This window comes from Trichoplusia ni, chromosome 17 (assembly GCF_003590095.1).
Source record: "Trichoplusia ni isolate ovarian cell line Hi5 chromosome 17, tn1, whole genome shotgun sequence".
In the NCBI taxonomy this organism is placed as follows: domain Eukaryota; kingdom Metazoa; phylum Arthropoda; class Insecta; order Lepidoptera; family Noctuidae; genus Trichoplusia; species Trichoplusia ni.
In genome coordinates, this window is record NC_039494.1 from 3,405,101 (window position 1) to 3,418,500 (window position 13,400).

Here is a 13,400-nt window from a genome sequence, read left to right on the forward strand (position 1 = left end):
TACGCTCCAAAGCTTGAGTTTCATGCGCATGTAGTTTTATGGTCAAAATTATAAATCTACATTTAGTTGTTGGGATGAAAAAGCCACTTTTTTAGGCTTTTGTTTGAACCACGAATACTTGTCTTGAGTCTGACTATCAGCTTTGTGACTATTTTTCCCCGCGATACGCGGATAAAGTTCTCCAACTTTTAGTATTTTTTATTTACTTACTTTTATGTCTTTAGGATGTGAGAGTGGGTACAGCTCAATCTCTTCTCAACCGGCCGACAGTGAGAGAGAACGTTCGTGATGGATGTCAGTCACGCGCTGACTGTATGCTTTCTATCTGTCCACCATTTGTGAGTAACTTTATCTGTTAATGTTATGGTATAAGTCTCTCAACAACATGATATGATTCTAGGACTATGTGGTTTAGTTGAATCTTTTCTATGACTCAGGTCAATACTGTACTTTAAAAATACGGTATTTATTGATAATTTGAATCAATAATTTTGTACCGATTCTCATTAACCTACCCTTTCTCCAATTTTTTTCTAAGTCCTAAAAGACCTAACTAGCATAAAACCTAACCAGATCGGTTGCTCTATTAGCATCTTTCAAGCCTCCTTGTATAAAGAAAGATTACCGAGTCATCGATAGTTTGGAAGCTCATATATCACGCAATGACGTACCTCGTATTGACGTACCTCGTTTACATATAATCAGACAAACCCACATTTGTAACAGAGTACCTGCGTGTCATCGTGGGATTATACAGAATGCGAGTGCTCCCGCGGTCGCGTAGGCCCTCAGTGTATACCCGCCTGTGACCTACGTCCGTGCGGGCCGCACGCCGCCTGCAGCCAGGACGACTCGGAGAGGGGGTACACGTGTACCTGCGATGATGGATATATGATGACTGGTGGGTTGGATCATATAAGTTGTAAAAGAAATCAGAAAATAGGTACATAATAAATAAGGTGCTACAAGTAGGCTCTATGTTTTGCCCAGAGGCGTACAAATGTCTCAGATGCCAGATGCTTTTGAACTTATAAATGATTTATCGTTATTAAACGTTCAAAACCAAATTGGCATGATGTAATATCTCCCCATAGCGGATGGTTGTGCCCCTGCCGCGCGCGAGTCGTGTCCGGGCGGGTGGTGGGGCGCGGCGGGCGGCGCGTGCGGGCCCTGCCACTGCGCGCCCGCCAGGGGGCTGCACCCACACTGCCACGCGACTACCGGACTTTGCCACTGCAAGGTAATGTAACACTATACACATATATACCAACAGTCATACATAGTGATGAGGTCGCATCCTGTACCGACCCACACAAACTTGGACTACAAGTTAAAGACGCAATGAGAGTGATTAAAATAAGCACCTTTGAAGTGTTTGTAACATTAAGTTATTTGTAACATTACCGATTTTTCATCTGGTGCAGAACTCTGAAAAAACGTCATCTTTGTATTTCTTCTCTCCTCGTAATAAATAACCCAAAAACTATATAAAGCCTACTGGAAAGAGCCTTGATACGTGACTCGTTTTTAAGTTTCTCCTTTAAATTCTCCATTTCAACTCACTTTGGATTTAATTTCAACAGAGGTGATTTTACTCAAATATTCACCACTCATTCAAACATTCTGTTTTACATTACGGATAGAACATTAAATTCAACTTTCCCTCTAGGAAAACCACTATAAGCCCGAAGGTTCAGAAGACTGCCTCCCCTGCCAGTGCTACGCTGCCGGTTCTCTCAACAGCTCTTGTGAGATCAGTACTGGCCAGTGTTACTGCAGGTCAGGGGTCATAGGCCGCGCCTGTGACTCCTGCGCCAATCTCTATGCTGAGGTCGCTCCTAATACTGGATGTGAAGGTAATTGAACAAGTGATTAACTGATAAATAGTTGAATTACAACTGGTTTACGAAATAATTGTATATGTTTAGATATCTTTGAAATTTTAAGAGATATTTGATATCGATATCTGTTTTAGTCAATATCGAAATCTGGCTGTCCAACAGTAAAACAATTGTATGGCAAACATGATTTTTTTTCTTGCCGTTACACACTACTACTGGGCTAAAAACTAGGCTGGCTGGCTACTAGGCTGGTATTAAAAAAAATCTACTGTTATAACCTCCATAGTTTAATAAAACAATCTTTCCCCCAGTTGTCTACGACGGATGTCCTCGTTCTTTCACTCACGCCGTCTGGTGGCCGCGAACCAAGTTTGGAATTGAAGCTGTCAGCGATTGTCCTGCCGGTAAGAAAACACTTACAAAAAAGTAAAACAATATAAACGTACCTTAGTAAAGTATGAGAACCCTTTTTTGACCTTTTTCGTGTTTTAGGAACAAGTGGTAAAGCAACTCGAATGTGTGACGAAACTCAAGTGGTACCGTGGCAGGAACCTGACATGTTCAATTGTACCACATCAACATTCTACCAGTTAAGGAAACAGGTGAGTCATTCAATTGAAAAAAGTAATATCGTTCAAGTTTTGACCGTTCGGTCACCAGTGGCCGATACTGTAATTTTGTCCAGAAACTTATATAGCTAAGTTTTTACCATTACCATTAATACCATAGTATCGTTTAACTTGAGCTCATAACCAAAAACAATTGACCTTCCTATAAAGGATCTGACCTTGACCCTCAGACAGTATTTTAATAAACCTATCATATTTTTTTCTAATGTTTTCACTTCTGTGTACGAAAGCGTAAATTCCAAAACAGACATCTTTTCCGAAACACCTTATACAGTTTCCAATATCACCCAAATATTTATACCAAACTTAATCCACAGCTCGGCAAAATCGAAACGGGCGAGTTATCGGTAAACACGTTCGTTGGTGTCCGTTTGGCCGCCGACCTCGCCTCCGCCTGCGCTAACACGGTCAGGTTGTATGGAGCTGATGTATTAGTCGCAGAGGGGATCCTATTGGAGTTGCTACAGTATGAAATGCGACAAGCTGGGCTGAATCTTACGCATAGCCAGGATAAGGATTATGTGCGGGTAAGTTATTGAATAGCTTTAAGATATGGAAACTGATTAATATCTGGCTGGGATCAGCTAGGAGCTAAAATCAACCTTATTGTTACACTATACAGTTTATTTTTATTTGAAACTGTTGCTGTTGATGTGATTGTTGCATTAATGTTAGTGTAAACTTTTCGTTGTTTTGTGCATAATAAGTTGTTTAGATGAATCCGTTGAGAATAAAAACTGAATAAAAGATACCTTGAAATGTGTAAAGCCAAAGAAAAACATAACACCATGATTGGAATGGCCATTAAAAAATTGTCAATAACAAATGGTCAATACTAATTAATATAATCATTATCAGTCATTAGTGTCCAACTGCAGGGTAAAGGCCCCCCTTCCCTTCTCCCACTTTATTTCAATTGATACATACAAATGACACTTTCCCGTACATAATAAAACATCTAATCTAACTTCTTTTAATTCCAGAACGTAATAAAATCAGCTAACACAATACTAGACCCGGAGTACACGAAGGAATGGCATCGCATCAGAGAGTTGACTGGACACGGCATGGAGTTACTCCTGCAACGGTTCGACAAGTACATTGCAGTGCTCGCCGAGAGCCAACACGATACTTACACCAGTCCCTTTGAAATTGTTACTAGTGATTTAGGTATGTATACTGTGTGTGAATTTTAGGTTCATTCTGTAAGTAAATTGAACTAGAAATAACAATCAGGTCATGGATTACACAAAAATTATTTTCTTTCACGACTATTTGACTATAAAGTGGTTTATAGAAACGATTCTGCGTTTGCTATGGATTTAGAAAATTAAGAGCTAAACCATTGTTTAAATAAATAATTAATTAGCTTATAATATTGCTCATTAACATCAATTCGATTTTGATTTTAAAAGATGAAATGTATTTTATCAAATTAACCATAATGTTCTATTAATAGCTGCAAACCGCTTAGTTTTAATGTTAACTTTATCTACCACCTTTGTTTAAGTGTTGCAAGTAACCAAATAAATGAGACCTTAAATATTAAAAAGCAAACGTATTATTTCAGTGATCGGCGTAGACATCGTAACAGCTGAATCCATATACGGGTTCGAACCGACCCAATTAAACCGTTACAATCTCGAATCGTACACAACTGAACGAGTCATTCTACCTGACACGTCATCATTCATTCACTCTCCGATCCAAACGCCGATATATCATTCGAATGGGAAGATTAACAAGCATAGGAAACCGTCAAGTCCTACGGTATCATTCCCGAAGTATAATAATTATGTGAAGAGTAAAAATAAGTTTGATAAGTATACAAGAGTGTTACTGCCCTTGGATCTGCTTGGAATTACTAATAGTAATATACAAGGTAAGCTTGAAAACAATATTAATAATATTCGTGTTCACAGTACACATTGATACGGTTAAATAACTATTTTTTGACTTAGACACAAAATTAATCAATCTCTGTTACCTTGGATGTCGCGGGTTCGATCCCCGCGTAAGACAAGCATTTGTGTGATTTGTAACTGCTTGGTCCGAGTCTGGGTGTCTTAGTGACATAAATTTGAAAAAGTCGTTTGAAAAACGCTGGTAAAACAGTTACGTTCAAAGTGCTAACAGAATCAAGATTAAAACATGTACTTCAAAACCACTTTCAATTCTCTGATTCTCTTAGCAAATAATATAATACACATTTGTACATTGTTTAATATTGAATCTTATCTTTATTAAATTTAAGTTCAATTTTCAATTACGTACGTTAACACTACAAATCCTTCCAGAAAACCTAGAGACCAACTACGAATCCCGCGCGGTATTCTCCTACCTACAATACTCCCGGAACACCTCCCAGTTGATGCCACTGCGTCTTGACGAGTCCGTGAGCCAGCGCTGGGGGGTCAACATCACTGTCGGCTCTCCTATACTACAGCTAGCCTTGTTCGTACCTGAGTACGTGTGGATGAAGGAGTCCAGTGATGAGGATAACTCTATTGAGAATGGATTGGATGATGTTGAAGGTATGTATTGCGAGAGCATGTGAATGTGTTTGTACGTTTGCTACATCAAACATCTGAAACGATTGCCATGAAATTTGGCACGGAGGTAGCCAACACCTTGATTAACATACGGGCTTCGTTAAAGAAGTTATTGCTATTGCAGCTATAACCGACATCTCAGCGAGCGAAGCCGCGTGCCACCTGGTCTTATATAATAAGCTCATAGCTTAGGCGACGGTGTTTTTTTTTAAGAATATTCTTTATCATTCTAAAAATTCGACTTGTAATTTATTACATATCAACTACACTGCCAAGGTGTTAACCGAGTTTCTTTTTTCAGGCGTCGTCTACGCCAACAAAGGCAACCACCAAACACACACAAGCAATCATCTCAACCCCAACCCACAATCGAAAAACACTTGGTCAGAAGAACATCAGAACCACGAAAACCACGGACCCATCTTAATACAACCAGCTTTTAAAAAACAAGAGAAATCATACACCAGCGAAGACTTACAAGAAAACGAATCTTCGTACGTTGCTGAGAAGTTAGAAAGTCATGAAGGTCCGAAGGCTATGGCTTTAGTGGTTGAAGGGAATTCGACAAAAGACGGTGTTAAGAAGAAGTTGGTGTATAAGACTTTGAGTGGTATTAGGCTGAAGAGACCGATTCGGTTGCAAATGTGGCTCGATATTAATAGGGATACTTTCGGGTCTAGGACTAACCCGCAGTGCGTACATTGGTCTACGTTGAGAGGGTGAGTCTTTATAATTATGTTTTTATTTTGTAAGTCAAAAAAAATATATCAAAAAAATTGTACCTTATTCAAAATTCTTAAAAAAAAAGATTAAGAAACGTTGTTTAAACACGGTCAAGATTTACCTGCTTCGTCTCCAGCCGGTTAATTTTGTTCGCTCAGTATCATTTTTAATTGATGTCAAAGGCCCTTTGCTACTAAAATTTAAATTATCACATTAGGAAATAGATTTTGCCTTTCGATCCAGTTCATAAGATCAGCCGGAACTACCAAATCGAAAATAACTCTACAGCTTTATAATACTTGTATAGAGATGTCATCTTGAAAATCTTATCTTCTTAGATCCGGCGAATGGTCTCGCGTGGGATGTCACACAGAGATCGACTATGATTGGTCGCCGTACTCCAACGAGCCGCTTCTCATCAACTGCACTTGCAATCATCTCTCCACCTTCGCTGTATTGGTTGACGAAGTCGATATCGAGGTATGGATTAATTTTGATAATAATTGTTTTAGAAAAATTACTTACAGTAAAACCCATCCATTTTGGGATGTTAAGTGCTCTGACTCTGACTGACAAAGTGTCAGACTTTACTGACTAAAACCCAACCATGTTACGTCCTTTGCCCTTTGTGTGCCGAGACCGCGGTAACGTTTTCGGGCATTTTCGCTGCCCCAGAAGGGACTTATAACCCTAAACTTTAATAACATCTCAAAGTTAAATTTAACTCTCACAATATGGAAACAGCATGAGGGTAAAAAAAGTTGAAAACAGTATTATTGTTTTAAGCTTTTTTTAATTTTTAAGATATAAGTAAGCACAATCTTTCCACAACAGAATCCTTACATCCAATCTAAAATCTACCATTGTCAGAAATCAGGATGGACAAACAATAGACTTTCCATACATCTTCAACGTATTAATATACAACATTTTGTTCCAGTTCATCCCAGAACCTTCACTATTAGAATCAGTAACATCATACACAGCATTCAGTATCTCTCTCCCACTGCTGCTGATCACATGGGCGGCGCTCTGCCTCATGCGGGGCGGGGCCGCGACCGTGTCCAACTCTATACATAAACATCTTATATTCTGTGTGTTTATGGCCGAGTTGTTGTATTTGATTGCGTTGAAGGCGAGGTCTACGTTGGTTCAGAATGAGGTATGTACAGATATGAAGCAGTTCTTTTTTTATGCAAATGGGATTGGTCATCTAAATTTGATGAGGTTTTTTTGAATGTGTGATCCTACCATTACCCAGTATATATCATATATCATCGGCATATACCCAGATAACATTTTCATTTATTTTTGTGAAAGAAATTGCAAGCTGAAATATAAACAGGTTTTTTACAATTCCTGTATGCCTTAGGGAGAGGGAAGTTAGACAAAGTGGTTTAACGCGTTCAGTTACGAAGCGGTTTGTTCCACAATAAAAGTAAAAATAAGTTTTAACTACAAAAACTTATCACAACAAACACATATCTAATATTTTTAAGAACAAAAACATACAACCGACTCAAACTCTGACTCAAAATAAAACGAATGAACAAAACTTGAAATGGAACAATCAACAAAATCTGTGCCTCTTCAAAGTTCTGCGGTAACAAATACCAAAAAAACTAATTAAGAACCTCCTTTTTGAAGTCGCTTAAAAACAGCACAACAACAACACTTAACTAACATAAACAATGTTTGTGTGCAGTTCGCCTGCAAGTTAGTAGCCATGTCCCTGCACTACTGGTGGGTGTGCGCGCTGGCGTGGTGCGCGTGTGACGGCTGGCAGCTGCGGCGGCTGCTGCGCGAGCTGCGCGACGTCAACCACGCGGGGCTGGCCGCGCAGCTCGCCGCCGCCTACGCCGCGCCCGCCGTCGTACTGGCGCTGGCGGCCAGCCATCACCAGCACCAGTATGGGAATGCGCTCTTGTGAGTATATGTAGAGAAATACTTGTTTCGAACCCACAGTACTAACTCCATTATGTTCTCGTGATGACGTGAGGCATGTTCTAGCGTCTGGCGCGGATTATTCCGCACACGAAATTCTACAGTTTTCCGTATACGGTTGGTCTACGAGCCATCTTTGGAACCAGATATAGGTTATGCTGATAAAAAAAAACTACTTCTCCACCCACTTAAAAGAAATATATAAGTCGATTGGTGAAAGTTAAAGTCCTAGAAAGAGTAAGGCTTAAGGAATACTCCACATAAGGAAGTTAACCTCAACATACTCAATTTGTCTGCATATTGACTCAAGTTAAAAATGTTGATCATTTTGGAAACTTGCTTTAGGCTCCCTCTCTTCAAAAAGAACCGATGTCCAATCTAATCTTTACCAATGAATTCCCTCTCGTCAAGAAGTGCCATCATCTTCATATCGTCATATCATATCTTCATCGCATCTAATCTTCTCCTATATTCTCTCAGTTGCTGGGTATCGTGTCACGAGCCTGTAGTGTGGTGGGTGGTGGTCCCGGCGGCGGTGTACGCGGGAGCCGCGCTCGTGTTCCTGGCGGGCGCCACGCGAGCTGCCTTCACTGTCAGGGACCACGTCATAGGGTTTGGGAACCTTAGGTAAGTCGTGCTGTGTTAGTGGTAAGATTAAGGTATAGAAAATGAGATTGAGCGAAAAAGAGATAAGTTCAGATTAGAAGAAGATTTGCCCAAGGTCAAAAAAGTACTAGGTATGTAGAAGTGGGAAATAGGACTCAACCATTTTTAAATTTTATCCTCACACACTGTCCGTATTTTATTTACGAGTTATTATATGAATGTTATTCCACATCATGACAAAATGAAGTTGTGGCTCTCCGATGTTTGATCCGGTCATAAATTTAATGGGTTTCGACTATTCGTAACGTAACCCTTACCCTTGCTCCTTATACACGCAATAAGAGTGGCTTTTTATATTATAAACCAGACATCTTTAACACAAATGAGTCTCTAGATACTAACCACTGTACAACTACCCCAGGATGTTGCTAGGCGTGAGCGTGGTGTGCCTCCCTCTGGTGGTAGTATCGTGGGCGAGCGCGCTGCTGCTGGGCAGCGAGGCGGGGTCGCGGCGGGACGCGCTCAGTGCCGCGCTGGCCGCCGCCGTGGCCGCACACGCCGCAGCCGCCTGTCTCGGGTACACCGCCTTTAATGTGCGCGTGCGAGATAATCTTACCAGGTAAACTTCGAAACAGACTGTAATCATTATCTGATATCCTACATCAGTTGTGATAAGTAAAAATCTCCAAGAACTTATTTCCAAATCGCCGTTTTGTCAATGGGACCTCGTCTTTGTCGAATCTTTCCTTGTTGCCTCTGGAGTCTCAATTCGGTTTTTTGCTATCATTGCTTTGCATAAGCCAACGCTTTATTCTGTCTGAGGATAGTTTAATCCAAAACCTTCCGAGCAAAGAGTTTAATTGCTTTTCTTTTCAATTACAATCTTAAACTAATTGCATTTTTCTCTATAGGACGGTTCTAAGATGTCTCGGCAAGAAAGTTCCTCTAGTCGATACCTCAGTAATCATCAGCAGCAGTGCTCAAAACCTATCACAAGTCAACAGGTAAATATCACTAAGCATTTTCAGTCTTATCTTGTCAGTGTTAAGGTTGAATATTAAAACGTGTATTCCCACAGGTCTGCCCTGGCTTATCATAGCAGTACGGAACCAGGGCGTCAATTGAGGAACATAGGAATTTCAGCATCGTCTACTACATCTAGATCTACTACTAAAACTAGTTCCAGTCCTTACAGGTATGTTTTTTATAATGATCAGATAATAATTTTCTAAAAGGTTACCTTGAGGTCTGGAAGGTTCTTGAAACCGAAAAAAATAAAGAAATTTCATCAAACCAGCATCAAACACGAATAATTTCGTCAAACCTTTCTTTTCTTTGTGACACAAACAACTTTCTTCTTCAGACTATATGTTTCTTACCATGCTAATTGTATTTAAATGTTAATAATCCCCAATTCCCACAGTCGCAGTGATGGGCAACTTCGTCACACGAGTACATCTACATCAAACTACAACACTAGCGCAAGTGATATGCCAGCGTATCTCAGAGGGTTCGACTCATCCCTGCATACGAGGAAAGATGGTAAATATTGTCACTATAATGCTAATGCATTTAAACAATTTGCTTAACTATTGTAACAATAGGTTCCTGATCACTTAACTATGTGGCGCATTGTTTAAAGTTTTATAAAAGAGTTTTACTTTAATACCCCGCCGTCCATAAAAACGGATCTTTTTTCACGGAAACATAATAAGTTCTTCTAAAACTTCCCATCAAAATAAAAAAGCTTTTATATCTAATAGGCGGTTTTCCACTATTCAAACCATACTATAATGACCCTAAATGTTCTAAAATGGAATTCAGATGGAGAAGAACTGGAAGGAAACTCTATTTTCCATCAACCAATAAATAGTGAAAATAGTTTTGACCAAGCATTTCTTTTAAGACATATTTATTTGTGCCTATGCTCAGTAGCGACATATAAAAGACGATCTATAGTATAGGAATACATCCCATTTCCCTTCTTACCTAGACGAAGGTCGTCGCCGTCGTAAAGCGGCTACTGATGGCGAGACCACATTAGAGACCGGCGAGGAGGCGACGGAGGCCACCGACAGTGACAGCGATGGGAGCGCGCGCAGCCTCGACCTGGCCTCCAGCCACTCGTCTGATGACGATGAGACCAGTACTAGGCGGTCTAGTCATCCGCCGTCGGCGAATAGTGAGTACAATATTTGTTAAAATATCAAAATTCTCCAAACTCACTGATCTTCACAAAGTCTTGACCATCTACTTATTTCGTTGCCTTGGCATAGTTTCCAAACCTGTCAATTAAACCTAAACTTTAAACCTCTCATTTATTTTTAGGAGACCGAGCAACGAGTGGCAGTAACACAAGCTACTTGCCTAACATCACTGAAGGCGCACCATTAGCTATGCAGCCAAGATGGCCGTCACATATAAGAGAGGGTAACTAAAGATATATTTATATCACTGTACAAAAATAAACCGCGTGCAAAGTCCATCAGAATATTTATATTATACGTAGAAAGTAGCTTCTTGCGAAATATTGCTGCAAGGATAGTCCACTTGACTTGGTTGTGGTCACCAAATGAAACCCACTGAACGCAACGTGTCGCGCGCTCGATCCACTACAAGAGTTTGTGTGATCCACAAATGCTTGTCCTGTGCCTGGGTGACCCTTTGCATGTCATTTGAATGTTTGTAAAACCCCCTGCGACACAAGGAATCCACTCTATACTGCAAGAGTTGACGTAAAAAAAAACAATCTATTATTAAACACCATGTAAAGTCCCTTTTACGTTCCGCCCTCTTTCGACTTACTAATAATCACCTCTTGAACAGATCCGACCCGCCAAGAAATGGGTCGCTGGTCCCAAGAGACTGGGTCAGACAACGAGGTGAACACAGGCATGGCCTCACCCTCCCCCAACCCGCTGCCCAACCCGGATCTGACGTCCGACGTGTACCAGCTGAGCAGGCATCGGATGAAGCCGTCCATACTGGAGAATGTACACGATACTTATGTGGCCAGTGTGGATGCGTCCAGGTTGCCTCTTGATAACAGGTGTGTGATTTAATACAGCTTTTCAACTCGTCAGGTCTTAATTTAATATAGAAATTAGAGCTAGATAATTAGAAATTAAAAATAAAAGCTTTGACTCAGTAATTCAATCAGTCAGTTTGGTCAATCTGCTTATCCCTTTCTGAAGGTATGTTTCTATTCTCACCGAATATAACAAGATAAATGTATCATGTGAAAAGAAAACTACATCTAGTTAATTGCATTTTATATCTTACTTCTTCCTTAAAACTATTTTGATCAGAGCTTTTAGAAATCATCAAAATTGTTTACGTCTGTACAGAAAACGTGAAGATCGTTCAAAAGTTATTTATAAAACAATGCCGGGAGTAATACATATATTATACTAGCTTTACGCTGTTGCGGCTTCGCCCGCGTCGAGATCGGCTGTATCGCATTTCCAAGAGAACTCTCCAAAAGTCCGGGATAAAATCTATCCTATGTTCTTTCTCAAGGTCAACTCTGTCTGTACCAAATTTCATTAAAATCAGAGGCGTGAAAGCGTAACAGACAGAGTTACTTTCGCATTTATAATATTAGTAGGGATGTAATCTTTCCTGCATAAACATCAACAAAATAATTATTAGTTTTCTTATCATTCCAAACTTTTAGTCAATTAGCCCTAATGTGTGTGTCTCTTGTCCAGATACGGAGTAATGGACGACGAACTAATGTACGGAGTTCTACCAAATGACACCGAAAAACAAATACCTTACGACCCCAACTATCCAATCTCGCCTACCATGTACCGACTGCCCGGCAACCCATATGGGTCCAAAACGTACCTACCAACAAGAACATCAGACTATGGGTACAGTCCAACAAAGTACTTGAACGCGGACACAAATCTCTATGGGTCCAGGGACTTTAGAGACTCTGGCGTCTCTACTAGGGACCACGATGGTTACCCCCCGAGAGATTTTAGAGATTCAGGGATTGCGACGATGTTGAAAAATGATTATCAGAGGAAAATGGACAGCCATTATGCAGGAGACTATAATGATAGGATGTCCGAAGGATCGGATAAGCATCATACACATGATAAATATTTATTCCCTTATACAGGTACGTAAAAAAAGACTTAATTTGTGTGTAATTTTTGTTCAATATCTCAAAGCTTTGATAATGCTTGGACACTTGTAAATATATGGATACTCAAGGTTTTTTGTATGTGTGAATCAACGAAACTTGTTTTGTATTGTCAATTTTTGACACATTATTACGGCTGGCAATACATCAAAGACCAAATGCCCAAACTTTTAGTTAGCTGATTGGAGTGTGTGCTTTCCTATTGTACCCTCACCAAGTATTATGGAGCACTTATGCTGGCATTTTTTTGATGATAATTAATGAATAATCATTGATGTTTAGAATTAATTCAATTAAAAGTCCAGAGAATCAATCAATCAATTAAAAAGATCAATTCTTTCGCCTCGTAGTAATACTATTTGCCGTTTAAAGTGCTCTATATACTTGAATAGCGTTTGGAAGTTGTGACCTGCTTTTGACCTTATTATTTTGCTTGCTTTAGCTGAGGAAGACCACGCTCACTTGCGTGGGATCAACCAGTCACCGCAAGTCCGTAGTAGTGAGGCACATCCAGGTAATTGTAATAGCTTACAACATGCTTTGACAATTACACGATTTATAAAGTTTACGTCTAAGGAAGTTAATGGTTGATGAACAAATCCTCTGATCAACTCTTGGTCAACTTTTTGGTCAATTAATCAAAACTGAAACCTTATGATGGAAATTTTACAATTACTATGTTTTCAAAATTAACTCCTAGGTAAAATTGAAGGATCTCAATCGTGTGATTAGAACACAAAAAAATACTTGAATTCGTTGTGGGCAGCATGCGAATAATACAAATGAAAAAACATACGATATACATTCCAAAAAAAATAGAAATCAACGATATTCGCATATAGAATTGTGACTGTTCGCCATGTTAATAAATAAAAAACCCTCAACGATATCTTCTTGACGAGCAGTGTTTTACTTACATTTTAGAATGCATGAACTACTTGAAAAATTTGTT

The 13,400-nt window shown here is 39.7% G+C and overlaps 1 protein-coding gene across 2 annotated transcripts in view; it reads left to right on the top strand.

Annotated features, from left to right (window-relative positions):
• LOC113502328 (protocadherin-like wing polarity protein stan) overlaps window positions 1-13,400 on the top strand; it is a 211,832-nt gene that overhangs the window by 197,158 nt on the left and 1,274 nt on the right. For both annotated transcript variants that reach the window (XR_003401350.1, XM_026883861.1), the window contains exons 31-54: window positions 225-338; window positions 727-901; window positions 1,095-1,240; window positions 1,670-1,856; window positions 2,153-2,245; window positions 2,334-2,443; window positions 2,788-2,997; window positions 3,454-3,640; window positions 4,041-4,352; window positions 4,768-5,004; window positions 5,324-5,741; window positions 6,084-6,225; window positions 6,686-6,907; window positions 7,451-7,671; window positions 8,170-8,316; window positions 8,717-8,914; window positions 9,207-9,299; window positions 9,374-9,490; window positions 9,719-9,837; window positions 10,289-10,477; window positions 10,624-10,725; window positions 11,122-11,344; window positions 12,006-12,424; window positions 12,891-12,962. Coding sequence is in view for 1 of the 2 variants with exons in the window: in XM_026883861.1 (XP_026739662.1) it covers window positions 225-338; window positions 727-901; window positions 1,095-1,240; window positions 1,670-1,856; window positions 2,153-2,245; window positions 2,334-2,443; window positions 2,788-2,997; window positions 3,454-3,640; window positions 4,041-4,352; window positions 4,768-5,004; window positions 5,324-5,741; window positions 6,084-6,225; window positions 6,686-6,907; window positions 7,451-7,671; window positions 8,170-8,316; window positions 8,717-8,914; window positions 9,207-9,299; window positions 9,374-9,490; window positions 9,719-9,837; window positions 10,289-10,477; window positions 10,624-10,725; window positions 11,122-11,344; window positions 12,006-12,424; window positions 12,891-12,962 (4,453 nt within the window). In the remaining variant the exon portion in view is untranslated. The remainder of the gene's footprint in view (window positions 1-224; window positions 339-726; window positions 902-1,094; window positions 1,241-1,669; window positions 1,857-2,152; window positions 2,246-2,333; window positions 2,444-2,787; window positions 2,998-3,453; window positions 3,641-4,040; window positions 4,353-4,767; window positions 5,005-5,323; window positions 5,742-6,083; window positions 6,226-6,685; window positions 6,908-7,450; window positions 7,672-8,169; window positions 8,317-8,716; window positions 8,915-9,206; window positions 9,300-9,373; window positions 9,491-9,718; window positions 9,838-10,288; window positions 10,478-10,623; window positions 10,726-11,121; window positions 11,345-12,005; window positions 12,425-12,890; window positions 12,963-13,400) is intronic.